The 17788-nt window shown below is 39.5% G+C and overlaps 1 protein-coding gene across 1 annotated transcript in view; it reads left to right on the top strand.

The window, feature by feature from the left end:
* IFT140 (intraflagellar transport 140) overlaps window positions 1-17788 on the top strand; it is a 175123-nt gene that overhangs the window by 46882 nt on the left and 110453 nt on the right. Inside the window, exons 11-12 of the mRNA XM_036738510.1 lie at window positions 11452-11543; window positions 16474-16601. Of these exons, the coding sequence (XP_036594405.1) occupies window positions 11452-11543; window positions 16474-16601 (220 nt within the window). The remainder of the gene's footprint in view (window positions 1-11451; window positions 11544-16473; window positions 16602-17788) is intronic.

The raw sequence follows: 17788 nt of genomic DNA, 5'->3' as shown, positions 1-17788 counted from the left end.
TCTAGAGACTAGCATAGTGCCTGGCACACAGTAGGCACTTAATTAATGTTTGTGGATTGGTTAAAGTATAATTAAACAAAAATTTAGCCCACTAGCTGTTTCTGGAAATTCCTATCTTATTCTGTACTGCTAGTCCATGACTTTTTTTCCTAAGACGTTGCTGCTATGTATTACCATTTGTCTTCTGAAATCATGATTGGTTACTGTGCTGATCAGAATTCTGTAGTCTTTCAAAGTCATTTTCCTTTTCATTGTTGTGGTCACCGTGTAAATTATCCTCCTGGTCTTGCTCATTTCACTCTAAATCAGTTCAAGCCTTTGTAAAAATGTTACTTGCAGCTACTGTGGCTGTGTAAGGCCAATAACACCAGCACACAGGAGGTCTGCTAGCACAGGTTCTTTGATCTGCTTTTCTAAGGAAAGCAACTTTAAGGGGTTTACAATCTCACTTTAATGAAACATACATATATGATTCACTTAGTTCAGGGAGAAAAGCCAGCACCCTGAACTTCAGAGAAAACATAAATAGAAATTACAAGCAGAAATTATATAAACAGAGCAAATTAACACAAATCAACAGTCCTCTAACTGTCCGACAATAGCAATACATACACAGTTACCAGAGAGAGAAGCACCAATATCTGGGTTTTCAAAGCTGGGGGGCTCCTTAAGGGCTACCCAGAGTCTTGTCTGGCAAAATCACAAGAATGCTCTTCCAGTGAGTGAACCCCAGAGCAAAAAGTTAACCTCTGAGTATATGTGTGTATATCTATCTATCTATCTATCTATCTATCTATCTATCTATCTATCTATTATCTATATCTATATGCTTCTTCAGGGTCAGAGGGCTTCACAACCATGTGACTCAAACTCATGTGACTTAGGCTTTCTTGTGACTTAAGCAAGTCATCAAAGACTCTTGATTCAGTCAGACTCTTGATTGAAACAAAGGCAAGACTTGAAGGTACTTGATTGCCTTGCTGCTGAGAAGCACTCCAAAACAAAAAACAACAAAAAGTCCTGCTTTGCTTGCCATTACAGTCTTGCCAGATTTTTCTGAATTTGTCATATTCTGTATTTCTTATGGAACAAAAATATCCCATTACATTCATGTGCCTCAGCCATTCTCCAGCTGATGAATACCTACTTGGTTTCCAATTCATTTTGCTACAACAAAAAAAATGATGATATAAATATTTTTGTACATATTAGTCCTATCTCCTTACTTTCTGCCTCTATGGGAGTATTTGCCTACTACTCTTATTGCTGGGTCAAAGGGTATGCACAGTTTAGTGACTTTTAGTGTATAGTTTCATATTATTTTTCAGAATGATTGGACTAATTCATAGCACCCTCAATAGTGAGTGCAATACTATTCTTGTCTTCCTGTGGCCCCTCCAAGAACTGCCATTTTCATCTTTTGTCATCTTTGCCAGTCTGTTTGGTGTGTGATGGAACCTCACATTTGTTTTAATTAATACATTCTTGAAGAAGAAAGTTGAAAGGTATTGGATATGGTGAAAACCAAATGACACTTAAAAAATAAAATTGACTGTATTTTAACTGACAGAAAACAACTGATTATAGACATAGAAGTCAGTTCAGAATCAGTGTCTGTGAGCAGTCAGAATATCAGCGGGTGAGTATAAAGGTAAAAGTCTATACCAGACTGGGATAAAGCATAAGATGAGAAGAAAACAAAAGTTGTCAATGTAGACAAAGCTATTGACTTTGTATAATGAGGAATGGACAAAAGTCAAGACATTGATTGTTATCATCACCATTTCTTAGAGAGGTTAAACCACAACAAAAAGGCCAAAAGAGCTGAGAATCCCCTTTGCCAAGCAGAGTCATGTGGCAACCAAGGGCAACAATAGTTTGGAGTACATACTCATTTGTAAAACATAGAAGAATATGATGGAAAATTGTGGGTGGCATCACCTTCTAAAACCGTGTAAAGCAGGGAAGATGTGATTGCAAAGAGCTTGGCACAAGGCTTGGCTAAGCCAGATAATCCCAAGAGTATTTGTAGATTACAGTGGAAGGAGAACAACCAATAGACATAAAATGAAAGAGAGCTTTTGATATTGCTATGGTCTCCTCTATGATTATCGTGAAATGACTTCATTTGGATTCTGCTGCTACGGTGCCTGATTCATGTTGAGCTTACAGTCTGTCAGAACCCTCAGATCTTTTTCTTTTATGTGGTGATGCTGAGTTATACCTTCCCTAGCCTGTCCTTATGCAGTTGTTTTTTTTTTACCCAAATGTAGAACTTGACTTTTACTCCCTTTTAAGTTTTATCTTACTAGACTCAGCCTATTATTTTAGCCTGTCATATCTTTTTGGAATCCCACTCTGTTATGAAGAAACAATGCCTCTTAAGATAAAATCATGAACAGCATATGGACGTAACAAAATACATTCAGAAGAAATATGAGCTGTAGTTAGAGGCACACAGGACTTGATTTTCAAGATCTCAAAAATAGATCTTTTCCCAAAGAGAAGATCCTACATGATTTTTTGAAAGGTGACTAAGAAGGCAGCAAATGCTAAAAAACAAGTTTACCATCTTATCTTTATGAAATATTTGAGAATGTTCTGTGTGTGTATCTAGTGATGCCAAGGGAACAATCAGTTTTTAGCAGTTGATTTTCTACAGATTACATATTCTGCAAGTCTGCATATTCATAATCACACTACCAACTTAAAAGAAGAAATAATGTAATATTCCTCTATGTCTATTGTTTGTTGATTTTTTAAAAGATGGATTTGGTAGAACAAAATGGAAGCTTAAACTCTCTTTCCAGACACATTTGTCAAAATCATATGAGGGAATCCGCAACAAATTCAACCATAGAGATAATTTTGGTCATTGATCCAATCAATAATATAAAAATTCAGGCAAGTCATAAAATAGGGAAGTTTATTCACCTAAGGTATCCAGCAGTATCATGAAGGATATCCTAAGCCAAATCCAAATCAACCCTAAGTGATAGCAAGGATCTTCAAATCCTCCTATTCACAAATGACATTGTACTAACTTTGCCAAGTCTTAGAACAGCATTTATTCTCTACAGCGACATCCATATTTATTTGATTTGGCCTAACCAAACTAATTTAATTTAGAAGACATTTGCCTAAATACTAAAAAAAAGATGAAAAATTAACACTCAAATTACAGCATGTAGCTGTCCCTTTGAGTTAGTGACTAGTCCATTAGAATATAGCTATCTTGAAAATGTGCTACAGATAGTCAATGACCTGGGCCCAATATTGGATAGGAGAGGGAAATATGGACAGATTTCATTTGGAGGATTTTCAGTAATCCAAGTTGCTCACTACCACAAAACCCATATTTTAAAATAACTGTATCCTCCTATAGCTATATGACTGTGAGTCATGCAATATGATTTTCTGAGGACAGTTCTATTCTGGGTGGCACATTTTAGAAAGTATGTTGACAGCTTAAAACATGTCCTGAGAAAGACAGCTAGGATGGTGAGAGGATTGGGTGGCATGTCATACGCAAATTGGTTAAAGGAACTGCCAGTGTCTATTTGCCTGTAGAAGAGAAGTCTTAGTGAGTGCATTACAACCACCTTCAAGCCAAGTTCAAAAGAGATTAAAGTTGTTCTGCTTGGTCCCAGAGAACAGTAGATAGATTTGGAATTTATTGAAATAAACATGTTTATTGGAACCAAACCAAATGGAAGGCTCTTGTGTAGGAACCTAAGGATCTGGATTTATGCATCGGTGCTATTTCACATTTTTATGAATGACTTGATGAAGGCATAGTTAGTATGATTAAAGCCAAAATGTGTAGATAACATGTTGAACACCAGAGCCACATCCTAGAAAGATCTCTATGGGCTAGAAATTTGGGGTATGTCTAATAAAAAAAAAATAACAGGAATAACTGTAAAGTCCTCCACTGAGGTTCAAAGCATCATCTGTGAAAGTTCAGCATGGGTAGTTGAGGGAAATGTAGCCAGACGATTGATCAGACAACAAGAATTTATTAAATACCTATATGCCAGGCAGTGTGCTATGTTGTGGGAATACAGATACAATGAATGAAACAACCTCTGCTCACAGGGAGCTTACATGCTAACAGTACAAGTGCATCTGTAAGTATATACCAAATGTCAAGATAATAGATACAAAGTAGTTAAACGTCAGGGAGAGACAGAGACAGACAGAGAGTGAGTGCACGCCTTGGTAGTCATGGGAATCAGGAAAGTCTTCATGTAAAAGATGGTGCTAGAACTTCATCTTAAAGGAAGAAAGGTCTTCTGTGAAGCCTAAAGGAGGGAGGAATAACTTCGAGGCAAGAGAGATAGCCTGGGCAAGGCCTGGAGACAGGAGATGAACGGTCCAGTGTGAGGAGCAGAGGAAAGGCCAGTTTTCACTGGATTCTAGAATGCAAGAAAGGGACTAATACTTGGTGAGGCTAAAATAATAGGTTGGGATGAGATTTGTAAAAAGCTTTAGAAGCGAAAGAGACTTTATATTTTATCCTGGAGATGTAGGGAACTACTGGAGTTGTTTGAGTAGAGGAGTGACATGATGTAGCAGCAATTTCGAGTTGAAGATCTTTCCTACCCATTAATAGGCCATGTGACCTACCTAAGTCACATGTGGTGGGAGGAGCTTCCTGACAGGAAAAGGAAATTATATCGTAGGAGGTTGGGGGCGGGGGAAGAGAGAAAGAGAGAGAAAGAGAGCAGTTATGGTGCTAATGGCTGCTAATGGCCACCATCATGATAGTTAGAGCTGAACAAGCTGACTGAGCTGTACTGTGAGCTTGTTTTTGGGAAGGCCCCAGCAGGGGGTCGGAGAGGTTTTGGGATGGCTAGGCTCCGTGTTGTGATATTATGTGTGAATGTTTTACTGCTCTGATAGATTGGATAAATGGCTTGTGGGATCTGGTTCTCTGGTGTCTGAATAAATACTTCTTCTACCTTCTATGTGGAGAGTCTCGTGTACTTTGTGATACAGAACTACATAGGCATTTTGACAATTGTCATCTACATTATTATTCTTGCCTTGCTGATATGTATGGTCAAATCTGCACTTAAAGGCAAGCATGTAGAAGATAGACTGGAGTACGTGGATATTTGAGGCCAGGAGACTGATTCCTTAGTAGGATGCTGTAATCATCTAGGCGAGAGCTGGGAAGGAGCTGAACTCAGGTAGTGGCTGAGGGACCAGAAAGAAGAGGTCAAATGTGAGAGATGCTGTGAGATAGAAACAGCAACATTTGGCACCTGGTTGGATGGATGGGGTGAGTAGAGTGAAGAGTCAAGGATAATACTAAGATTACAAAACTGAGAGAGCAGGAAGATACTGGTTTCTTTGAGAGAAATAGAGCAGTTTAGAAGCATGGATTTGAGGGGGGAATATAATGAATTACTTTTGGAAATGTTGAGTTTGAGATATCTCTAAGATATAACATTTGAAGCATCTAATAGGCAGTTGGTAATACAGAACTGCCACTTAGAGAGATCAGACTGGAAATATAGACCTATAATTCTGTGTAGACATGATATTTAAAGCCATGAAAACTAATGACATAGCCAAGAGAAAGTTGCCGAGATTGACAACCAATTTAATTTGGGTTAAGGAAGAGTGAGGCATTAAGGATAGTTACCAGATTACAAACCTAGGATATTGGAAAGTTGGTGGTGCCTCCATGACATAGGGAGGTTTAGAAGAGAGATCAATTTTGTGGAGAAAGAAAATGAGATCTGGGGGTTTGGGTGGACAGAAAACTCAGTATAAGTTAGCAGTTTGACATGGGGTCTAAGAAAGCTAAAGATCTTATGCACCATTTAAAAAAGACATTTTCCAGAATAAGGAGGGTAATAGTTCTGCTTGTACTCTGCCTTGGTCTGACTGCATCTGAAATATTGTGTTTATTTCTGGTAGACATTTTTGGAAAGACATGGATAAGCTGGATTGTGTCCAGTAGGGTGACTGAGATAGTGACGGTGCTTGAGTCCATGCTATAGGAGAAGCATTTAAAAAAATTGGGAATGTTTAGGCAAGAGAAGAAAAAACTTAATGGAGTCATGATAGCTATTTTTGCAAGGCGATCTTTGGAAGAGGAATAAGACTTGTTCTTATTGGCTCCAAAGGGCAGAGTAGAAACAGTGAGCTGAAGTTGCAGAGAGATAGATTTTAGCTCAATTCTAGGAGAATCTTCCTAATAATTAGAGCTGTGACAACCAGATGCATGCCTTGATTAAGGGACTTACTAGAGGTAAAATGGCTTGGCAGATGTCAGAACTGGGACTCAAACCCAGATCTGTTGACTGCCTGCCACTTACATCCACCCCTCACACACTTTTGTAAGCCTATCCTGCCTAAAATAAGAGTTGTTCCTACCACAGTACAATCCCCTGTGTGTTCCTTGTTCCTGTCTACTTGCCTGTCCTTGCTAATGCTTTTCCTTCCTCCCCAGTTGCTTTGCTCCCTTACTTATCCAAGCACACTTTGACCATGAAATCTCAATAAAATGTTGCAATTCACATTTATCTCTCTCTTCTAGCCAGAGTATGAAAAGTATGCACTTAAACTATGCACTTAATAAATGTTTGTTAAATTGAATTTTATCATGAACCATACAACAGATGGTCTGTATCATATAATGCTAGAGACCATGCCTTTATATTTCTGACAGGAACTACTCAGATGTTTTGCATATAATAGATATTCAACTTATATCTGTTGAATCTATTTCAGTTAATTATATGACACCTTGTATTTTTTTTCTCTTTCATGGACATTAGTGTTATTTCCAAATTATTTTCCCCAACTGTAGTCTTTTTGAAGGTGTAGAGCATTTCTTACACATTTTTAATATCCATCATAGCATGTAGCACTTTTCAGCAAATTTTAGTAGAAAAATAGAATCTGAGGGCAGAGCCAATATGGCAGCAGGAAAACAGGGACTCGCTTAAGCTCTCCCCCAAATCCCTCCAAACACCTGCAAAAAATGGCTCTGAACAAATTCTAGAGCTACAGAACCCACGAAATAACAGAGGGAAGTGGGTCTCCAGCCCGAGAGAGCCTGGATGGTCACTGGGAAGTATCTATTGCACTGTACAGGGAGTGGAGCGTAGCCCAGCATAGGCTGCACCAGGACGGACCAGGTGCTGAGGAGATCAGACAGAAGAAGCCATAGGGCCCTGAATCAATGAGCTATGGCAGCTACCAGACTTCTCAACCACAAACATGAAAGACAACTTAGCAGGTCAGTGGGAAAACCTCTGGACTGGGGTGAGAGGAGTGTGCGGTCAGCCCCAGCCCCGGGGGCAGTGGAGGTGGTGTGGTGCAGCAGCTGCAGCCACACGAAGCTCCTGCAGCTGCTTCCAGAGCTCCAGCTGCAGTTGCTTCTGGCCCCAGGCCCACCCAGTGGGAGGAATCAAGTGGCCAATCAGAGTGGGAGTGCAGGGAGCACTTTACTGGTGCAGAGTCGGGATTCTCTTGCTTTGCCCTGCTTGGATCTGGGTCATGGTCCTGGTTGGTGGTTCTTGGGGGAGGAGAAGCACTGGTGTGGCAGAGCTTGCCGTGTAGAAGTAGCTCTGAAAACCGTAGCACAATGCCTCTGAAGCTTGGAACAAAGCACTCGGCATTCTGAAGGCAGTCCAAAAGCTCAAAGGTCAAGTACTTGGCTGGGAACATGAGCAAGCAGCAAAAAACTCAGACTATTGAATCTATTTTTGGTGGCAAAGAAGATCAAAACATATAGCCAGAAAAAGTCAACAAAGTCAAAGAGGCCACATCAGAAGTCTCCAAGAAAAATATGAATTGGTCTCAGGCTGTGGAAGAGCGCAAAAAAGATTTGGAAAGGCAAGTAAGAGAAGTAAAGGAAAAATTGGGAATAGAAATGAGAGTGATGCAAGAAAATCATGAAAAACAAGTCAATGACTTGCTTAAGGTGACCCAAAAAAAATACTGAAGAAAATAACACCTTAAAGATAGACAAAAGAGCTACAAAAAGCCAATGAGGAGAAGAATGGCTTAAAAGGCAGAATTAGCCAAGTGGAAAAAGAGGTCCAAAAGACCACTGAACAAAATACCACCTTAAAAATTAGAACGGAACAAGTGTAAGCTGGTGACTTTATGAGAAATCAAGATATTATGAAACAGAACCAAAAGAATGAAAAAATGGAAGACTGTGAAATATCTCATTGAAAAAACCACTGACCTGGAGAACAGATCCAGGAGAGATAATTTAAAAATTATTTGCACTACCTGAAAGCCATGATCAAAAAAAGAGCCTAGACATCATCTTTCAAGAAATTATCAAGGAAAACTGCCCTGATATTCTAGAGCCAGAAGGTAAAATAGAAATTGAAAGAATCCACTGGTCGCCTCTTGAAAAAGATCCCAAAAAGAAAACTCTTAGGAATATTGTCACCAAATTCCAGAGTTCCCAAGTCAAGGAGAAAATGTTGCAAGCAGCCAGAAAGAAACAATTTGAGTATTGTGGAAACACAATAAGGATAGCACAAGATCTAGCAGCTTCTACATTAAGGGACTGAAGGGCTTGGAATATGATATTCCAGAGGGCAAAGGAGCTAGGATTAAAACCAAGAATCACCTAACCAGCAAAACTGAGTATCACACTCTGGGACAAAATATGGATTTTCAATAAAATAGAGGACTTTTAAGCATTCTTGAAAAAGAAAAGACCAGAGCTGAATAGAAAATTTGACTTTCAAACACAAGAATTAAGAGAAGCATGAAAAGGTAAACAAGAAAGAGAAATCATAAGGGACTTAGTAAAGTTGAACTGTTTTGGTTACATTCCTACATGGAAAGATGATGTGTGTAATTCATGAGACCTTTCTCAGTATTAGGGTAGTTGAAGGGAATACACATATATATATATAGACAGAGGGCACAGGGTGAGTTGAATATGAAGGGGTGATATCTAAAAAAATAAAATTAAGGGGTGAGAGAGGAATATATTAGGAGAAAGAGAAAGGGAGAGATAGAATGGAGCAAATTATCTCATATAAAAGTGGCAAGAAAAAGCAGTTCTGTAGGAAGGGAAGAGGGGGCAGGTGAGGGGGAATGAGTGAATCTTGCTCTCATCAGATTTGACCTGAAGAAGGAATAACATACACACTCAACTGGGTATCTTACCCCACAGGAAAGTAGGGGAAGGGGATAAAAAAGGGGGGATGATGGAAGGGAGGGCAAATAGGGGGAGGAGGTAATCAAAAGCAAACATTTTTGAAAAAGAACCGGGTCAAGGAAGAAAACTGAATAAAGGGGGACAGGATAGGATGGAGGGAAATATAGTTAGTCTTTCACAACATGACTGTTATGCAAGTGCTTTGCATAGTAACACATGTGTGGCCATGTTGAATTGCTTGCCTTCTCAGGGAGGGTGGGTGGGAAGGGAAGAGGGGAGAGAATTTGGAACTCAAAGCTTTAAAATCAGATGCTCAAAAAAAGACAAGTTGTTTTTGCATGCAACTGAGAAATAAGATATATAGGTAATGGGGCATAGAAACCTATCCTGCCCTACAAGAAAGTAAGGGGGGTAGGGATAAGGAGGGGGGAGTGGGGCGACAGAAGGGAGGGCTGACTGGGGAATGGAGCAATCAGAATATATGCCATCGGAGTGGGGGGGAGGGTAGAAATGGGGAGAAAATTTGTAACTCAAAATCTTGTGGAAATTAATGTTGAAAGCTAAAAAATAGTTTTAACAATTATTTTATTTAATATTTTATTTTTAACAATTTTATTATTTAATATTTTAGTTTTTAACAATTATTTTATTATTTAATATTTGAGTTTTTAACAATTATTGTATTATTTAATATATTAGTTTTTAACAATTATTTTATTATTTAATATTTTAGTTTTCAACATTTCTTGAAAGATGATGTCTAGGCTCTTTTTTTTGATCATGGCTTTCAGGTAGTCCAAATAAATTCTCTCTCCTGGATCTGTTCTCCAGGTCAGTGGTTTTTCCAATGAGATATTTCACATTGTCTTCCATTTTTTCATTCCTTTGGTTTTGTTTTATAATATCTTGATTTCTCATAAAGTCACCAGCTTAGACTTGTTCCGTTTTAATTTTTAAGGTAGTATTTTGTTCAGTGGTCTTTTGGACCTCTTTTTCCATTTGGCTAATTCTGCCTTTCAAGGCATTCTTCTCCTCATTGGCTTTTTGGAGCTCTTTTGCCATTTGGGTAAGTCTATTTTTAAGGTATTGTTTTCTTTAGTATTTTTTTGGGTCTCCTTTAGCAAGATATTGACTTGTTTTTCATGGTTTTCTTGCATCATTCTCATTTTTCTTCTCAATTTTTCCTCTACTTCTCTTACTTGCTTTTCCAAATCTTTTTTGAACTCTTCCACGTCCTGAGACCACTTAGTATTTTTCTTGGAGGCTTTTGATATAGGCTGTTTGATTTTGTTGATTTCTTTTGCCTGTATGCTTTGATCTTCTTTGTTACCAAAAAAAGATTCTAGAATCTGAGTCTGAGTCTGAATCTGTGTCCTTTTTCTCTGCCTGGCCATGTTCCCAGCCACCTACTTGACCTTTGAGCTTTTTGTCAGGGTATGACTGCTTGTAGAGTAGATAAAGCTTTGTCCCAAGCTTTAGGGGCTGTGCTGCTGTTTTCAGAGCTACTTCTACGCCACCATCACTGCAAGTGGTGCCACAGCAGGTGCCAACCAGGATTGCGACCCAGATCCAAGCAGGGCAAAGCAAGCCCTGCACTTCCCCTCTGGTCTGCTGCTTGATACTTCTCAATGTGTGAGCCATGGACCCTGGTAGCAGCTGACGCTGGAGCTCCACTGCCACATCACCTCCGCCACCCCCAGGGCTGGTGGCCAGACCGTTCTCTAATGCTGTAGCAGTTTACCCACTAACCTGTTCCATGATCTTTGGCGTTTGTGGTTTGAGAAGTCTGGTAATTGCCGCAGCTCAATGATTCATGGCCCTAAGGCCTGCTCTGGCCAACTCCCAGTCTGGTCTGTCCTGGTGCGGTCCACGTTGGGCTGTGCTCTGCTCCCAGCACTGTGTGATAGACCCTTCCCAGCCATAATCCAGGCTCTCTTGGGCTAGAGACCTGCTTCCCTCTGCTATTTCATGGGTTCTGCAGCTCTAGAATTTGTTCAAAGCCATTTTTTACAGGTGTTTGGAGGGATTTGTGGGAGAGCTTAAGCAAGTCCCTGCTTTCCAGCCACCATCTTGGCTCTGCCCCCCGAAAACTAAAAAATATTAAATAAAGAAATGAAGAAAAAAATAGAATCTAAGACTTGGAAAGGACCTGATTGATCATCTCATCCATTCCTTATCTGAAAGCCTGATTGACTGATTGATAATGCCTTTGTAACTGCACCATATTTCAAAAGAGAAATAAAAAGAGGTCTTGATTAATGAATCATTGCAGTTCTAACATACTATTTTTGTTTTTTAAGGGTCCTTCCCATGTGAGTCTCCTGTGCTGGCAATGCATGAAGAAAATGTTTATACGGTGGAGCCAAACCGAGTTCAAGTTCGCACTTGGCAGGTAAATTGCTGATAAGATGGAAGTGGGAAGTGCTAATAGGGAATATTAGACAGAGTAGGAACCTGCTTCTGAATTATACCAAAACCTTATTTATATTTTCTCACATCCAGTTCACCCCATTGTGTTTCAATCTTTAAAATTTATTCTCGGTGGGGGCAGCTAGGTGGCGCAGTGAGTAGAGCACTGGCCCTGGAGTCAGGAGGGCCTGAGTTCAAATCCAGTCTCAGACACTTGACACATGTACTAGCTGTGTGACCTTGGGCAAGTCACTTAACCCCAATTGCCTTGCCAAAAAAAAAAAAAGAACAGAAAAAAAATTTATACTAGGTGACTGCTTTAGACAAGACAAACATCTATTTCTTTTTAGTAAATTATAGTTTACATCCATTCATCATTAATTTGCACCTGATATTTTATAAAATTGCCTTTGCCACACAGTTATACCTTACACAAGAAACTTACTTTTTGTAAAACACAAATGGTCACGTTTCCTTAAAATACTGGTTCTTAACCTTTTTTTGATTAGCAGATTACTCTATGAGGGCAAAAGACCCCCTAGGTCACCTATACCTTATGTGGCTTCTGCAAAGAGTTGAATGTCAGGACTGAAACTATAGTTGGCCCTGGGGCTGGAGCCTTTTCTAGCGGAAGGGAAGATATCTTCTGTCCCTTAAGTAGGAACTTTTCTAACGTGGGTCTTTCCTCCCCTAACCTTCAAGGTACTAATATCCTTTAAATTGGTGCTTCTGGTTGAGCACAGAATGTCTGGCTTTGTTTGTCCAGTGAGAAATTGAAGGGAAGAGAGAGGCTGAATTCTGGATGGGTCAGAACTAGCGGTTTGAAGGAAGCAGCTCATTTTTTAAAAGGGCAATGTTTGAGGGAGTAGAAGAGGTTGGGGGAGAGAGAAACAGTAATTCATCAAGTTTTTACTATGTGCCAGGCACTGTGCTAAGCAGTTTACAAATGTGATTTCATTTCATCCTCACAAGAGGAAAGTGATATGAACTCCATTTTGCAGATGAGACCACAGTTAAGTGTTTAAGGCAGGATTTGAACTCAGATCTTTCTGTCTCCCAGGCCCAATGATCTGTCAACTGTGCCTCTAGCTGCTTCTAAACTCCCATGTTTGGGGTTGCCTTCTGTATACATATCTGAACCTTCACAGGCAGTACAGGGCCAGCCATTTTTCCCATATCTGCCCTCCACCCTTAACAAAACACACCATTAAAATGGAGGCACTGCCGTATGGAGCAGTAACAGATATAGCCATGTGCTGACAGATGCCTACTGCTTTTACATCGAGGAACTTGCCTACTGGATTGAGGTGATGGAGGATCTGATATCTCCTCTCTGGTCTCCATTCCTATAACATGTTATGCTTCAACTGTCTTCCTAACTTATGAGAAGTGATAGGTAAAAATCATAAAAAGCGAAGTCAGTAAACAGGGTTTAATGATACCAAATAGCATTTGATCATTTGTATAGAAGGACACCACGTAGTTTTCTACTTTTAGAAGGTGGAAAAGAGACCAGCAGAGGCTTACAACCCCTTGAGATGACAACTTGGCATCATGAGAGTTTGTGTCGCTTGCATTGTGGAAGCCTCAGTCTAACTGTGGTAGGATTCAGACTGCCCAATCTGCTTTATACTACTTCTAGTTCCTCTCTATAATGCTCTTGGAAAATGTTAGCTTACCTAGAGTTTTTTAATTGACATATTACCTTCTATTCATCTTCCTGATTCTACTCTCTTTAGAACCAGCCTGTATTGGATAGCAATCTAGAGAAGGAAGATCATTTGGGTCACTTAATCTGATGTGATAATTACTAGAAGTTTATCACTTATGCATTTTTCTTACCACCATAATCATGGGCTTTCATATTATTCTTTTTTATGATAGAGAATCTCATGAAATGTAAGGGCGATGGAATAGTTTTTTTCTTTTAGACTTCAAGAAGGCTGAATGTAAGGGGCAAAAACAGACATTAAAATATGAAGGGAAAACTCTTTTGGGAGGCAAGCATTCTACACCCTCGAAATAGTGTGAGACTTGAATAGCTCAACTATATATGAAATAATTCATTTGCCCTCTGTGCACAGACTACTTCAGTAGCTGTATTCCCAGATATTCCTCTGCATAAAATCCGACAGGAACTTGAACCCTTGGGTGGTCATCATAAATAAGGTGGAATCCCTCATTGAAGGAAAATACTTTTGACCATGATGGTGTGTTTAATAGGACAGGCTAGACCTCTTAAACCCCTGACTGAAGATGACAAACCTCAGAACAGGTAAAAGAGGAGGTTTTCTTCTGCCAATTCTGGGCCAGGTGTCATCAGTCTGAAAAGCATGTTGTAACATTCCAACTGAAAAGAGAGTAACACCTTGCTAAGCCACAGGCTCAAGGTCATACAGACTCCTGCTGTCCTTCGAAGACCGCGCCCAGAGAATCTAGCAGATGGACCCATTTTGCAGAAAAATTATGCATTGAGAAGAACCCAGTGACTAAGCAATCTGTCTGGCCCAGTCAAGGAAGCTGCAGGCCAGCACCTCAGTGTCCTACCTGTCCTAATATGGCAGTATCTGCCCAGCATCTGAGGGTCCGGCCTGTCCCAGCCCAGGAACAAATGAGCCCAGGGGAATGCCAGTGGCAAACAGACCACAAGCTCAGCCTCACCCTGCAATAGCTCCCTGTCCAGCAGAGAGGCTGTGTCCTTCAAGGAAGGAGCTAGCCAGCAAAGCAACCAAGGGACTTACTGATTGCTCCCAAAATGCCCCAAAGAGAATTGTGTGAGAATTCCCCAGAAAAGGAGACCATTGAGGTCCTAAAGTTATAGAGTTGTGAGTCACCAAGACCATTGTGTGTTCCCCAAATCTGTGCTTCACTACCATTGTTCTTGAAGTTCATGTCAACTCTTCCCTTCACATACTCTGTGTGGATTTGTGGGATTCTTCACCTCAGGTTTTAGGGAAAACATCTTGTAACTATTGTTCTTGCTAAGACATTTGAGTAATTGGCTTTAATGGAAAACTAATTGAGTCTATTGGCTGACTTTTAAGGGGGAACATACAAATGAGAGTTCATGAGCTACAGTGTTAGGGTCATCCCTAGAACCCTGAGAATGGTAGTAGCCATCCATCGGGGGACCCAACCTGTCATTGCTGGGGGGTGGGATTGGGGGTGAGGAGACCAGCCCAGAGAGAGATATAGTTATTTTTACAAAAAAACCTGATAAAATCTAATATTGAGTAAACTAAAATGTAAAGAAAATGCATTATTTTAAATGAACTACAAAACTGCATACAAGAGATTATTTTGAAATCATGGGCAAACCAAGATTAGAAGGAAATCAGAAAGCTGGGAAACAATTTTTACAGCAAGTGTCTCTGCTAAAGGCTTTATTTCTCAGCTATATAGAGAATGAGTCAAATTTCAAAGAATACAAGTCATTCCCCAATTGATAAATGGTCAAAAGATATGAACAGGTAGTTTTCAGACAAAAACATCAAAGTTGTCTACAGTCATATGAAAAAATGCTCTAAATCACAGTTGATTAGAGAAATGCAAATTAAAACAACTCTGAGGTATTACCTCTTGCCTATCAGATTGGCTAATATGACATAAAAGGAAAATAATAGATGTTGGTGAGGATGTGGGAAAACCAGGATGCTAATATACTGTTGGTAGAGTTGTGAACTGATCCAGCCATTCTGGAGAACAATTTGGAACTGTGGCCAAAGGACAATCAAATTGTGCATATGCCTTGATCCAGCAACACCACTACTAGGTCTGTATCCCAAAAAGATTTTTTAAAAAAGGGAAAAGGACCTATTTGTACAAAAATATTTATAGCAGTTCTTTTTGTGGTAGCAGAGAATCAGAAATTGAGGGGATGCCCATCAGTTGGGGAATGGCTGAACAAACTGTGGTGTATGAATGTAATGGAAGAATAAGAAATGAAGAGCAGGTGGATTTTCAGAAAAACCTGGAAAGACAGTTCGTATGTGAACTGATGCTGAGTAAAGTGAGCAGAACTGGGAGAACATGGTACACAGTAACTCTCAGCAATACAGTGATCCAAGGCAATTTGAAAGGACTCGTGATGAAAGATACTAAAAACATCCAGAGAGAGAACTTGATGGAGGCTGCATGCAGATTGAAGCCTACTGTTTTCAATTTTTTTTGTAGTTTTTTTCCTTTTGGTCTGTTTTTTCTTTCACTATATGACTAATATGGAAATATGTTTTATGTGATTATACATATATAGCGTATCAAATTGCTTACCATCTTAGGGAGGGTGGGAGAAAATTTGGAACTCAAATTTTTTTTTTAAATGTATGCTAAAAGTTGTCTTCACATGTAATTGGAAAAAATAAAATACTATTTAAAAAATCACTGGCATTATATAGAATAATGAGATGTAGATTTTAAAAAATGTTTCTTCTGTCTCAAAAATAATTGAATTTCAAAAGTATTCATACTAGTAGATCATAGGAAACATACATAAATATGGCTAAAATAACATGAACCTAAATTAAGCTCTGGTGCTAAAAGAAATTGAAGCAAATATGTAATTACCTTTTTCTTATTACTTTCTAATAATCTTTGTTAAAACACACATATGCCCATCAGTCAAATTAAAGTGAACCCTGAGGAGCAGTATCAGTCAACTTAAAAAGGAGCTGCCTCATTTCACCTTAAAAAGAGAAAAGAATTGCCTTAAATTGCAAAGAAATGTCATACCCACACCCCACACACACCCCTACCAAGTATTTAGTCTCACTCTCATAGTGGTGTGGAGCATTAACAGTAAAACCCACGTGCCTAGAGAGTCGAATGAAGTAGAATTTCCTGACTGACTGATAAGAATACAATGCACCCTTCCTTAAGTTCCTCCAATGATTTTTTCTTTTTTCTTTTTTCCTCAGGGAACTGTCAAACAGCTGCTAATGTTTTCAGAGACAGAGGGAAACCCATGCTCCTTGGATGTCTGTGGGAATTTCCTGGTTGTAGGAACAGACTTGGCTCACTTTAAAAGTTTTGATCTCTCCCGAAGGTACTGTTGATGCCCAAATAAGAGTTTATATATTGTTTGAACTTGGTTAGGAGACAGGAGAAAAAAAACTGGGAGATAAGTCAGGGCAGCTAGGTGGCTCAGTGGGCAGAGTGCTGGGCCAGACTCTCTTCCTGAATTCAAATCCAGCCTCAGACACTTAGTAGCTGTGTGACTCTGGACAAGTCTCTTAACCCTGTTTGTCTCAGTTTCCTCCTCTGTAAAATGAGCTGGAAAAGGAAATGGCAAACCACTTCAAAATTTTTTGCCAAGAATACCCCAAAAGGGGTCACAAAGCGTTGGAGACTATTGAAAATGACTCAACAAGGAGACAGAAGGGAAAAAAGACTGGGAGATAAGCCAGGAACAGACCTTTCAGTTTTGGGAGCCGCTTTTGACTTCCTGTGTAATTTTTACCTCTTCGCTTAAGTTCTCAATCTTTTCACCTGTGTGAGATAATCTGAAGACTTTGACAGAGAGCCAGTATTGTATGATGGAAATAGTTCTGGACTAGGAGTGAGGAGGTCTGGGTTCTAGTTCTGGTTCTGTGAACTAGCTAACTACTGTCTTAGGCAAACACTTAACCTATTTGGGCCTCAGTTTTCTGATCTGAAAAATGATAATGGAGTTTAGATCGCACTTGAAGGTTTTTAAAGTACTTTACGAGTATCTCATTTGATTCTCACAACAACCTTCCTAGATAGCTGTTATTGTCCCCATTTTATAGGTGAGGAGCAGTTAGAGGTTAAATGACTTGCCCAGGGTCACATAGCTAGCATGACTTCAAGTCTAGTACTTCATCCACTGGCTCCCTGGCTGTCTTCATGAGAGAACTGGACTAAATGATCTCTCCTTCTATCTTAACATACTACGTATCTACTTGGATTCTAGGCAAGGTTTGCAGGTTGTATAAATACTTGACTTTTTGTACTGTTCATTCGAATTATCTCAGTACTAACATGACCACAGTCATAGATTAGAAATCTATGGCTGTGGACAGTCTCTTGACTCATCTACATCTTCCAAATTTGTGCTGTTGTTAATGAGGGGACAGAGACAAAAAACTGGATAACTATAAACTTATCACTGCTGGAAAAATAACTCCAAGTCTAGACTTAATAAATCTTAGGATGAGACCTAGAAGGGATCTCAGAGCTCAACTCCCTACCTTGACAGAAAAGGAAATTGAG

Source organism: Trichosurus vulpecula, chromosome 9 (genome assembly GCF_011100635.1).
Source record: "Trichosurus vulpecula isolate mTriVul1 chromosome 9, mTriVul1.pri, whole genome shotgun sequence".
NCBI classification, from domain to species: domain Eukaryota; kingdom Metazoa; phylum Chordata; class Mammalia; order Diprotodontia; family Phalangeridae; genus Trichosurus; species Trichosurus vulpecula.
Note: the sequence above shows the minus strand (reverse complement) of the source record. Positions and strands in the feature narration are given on the sequence as shown.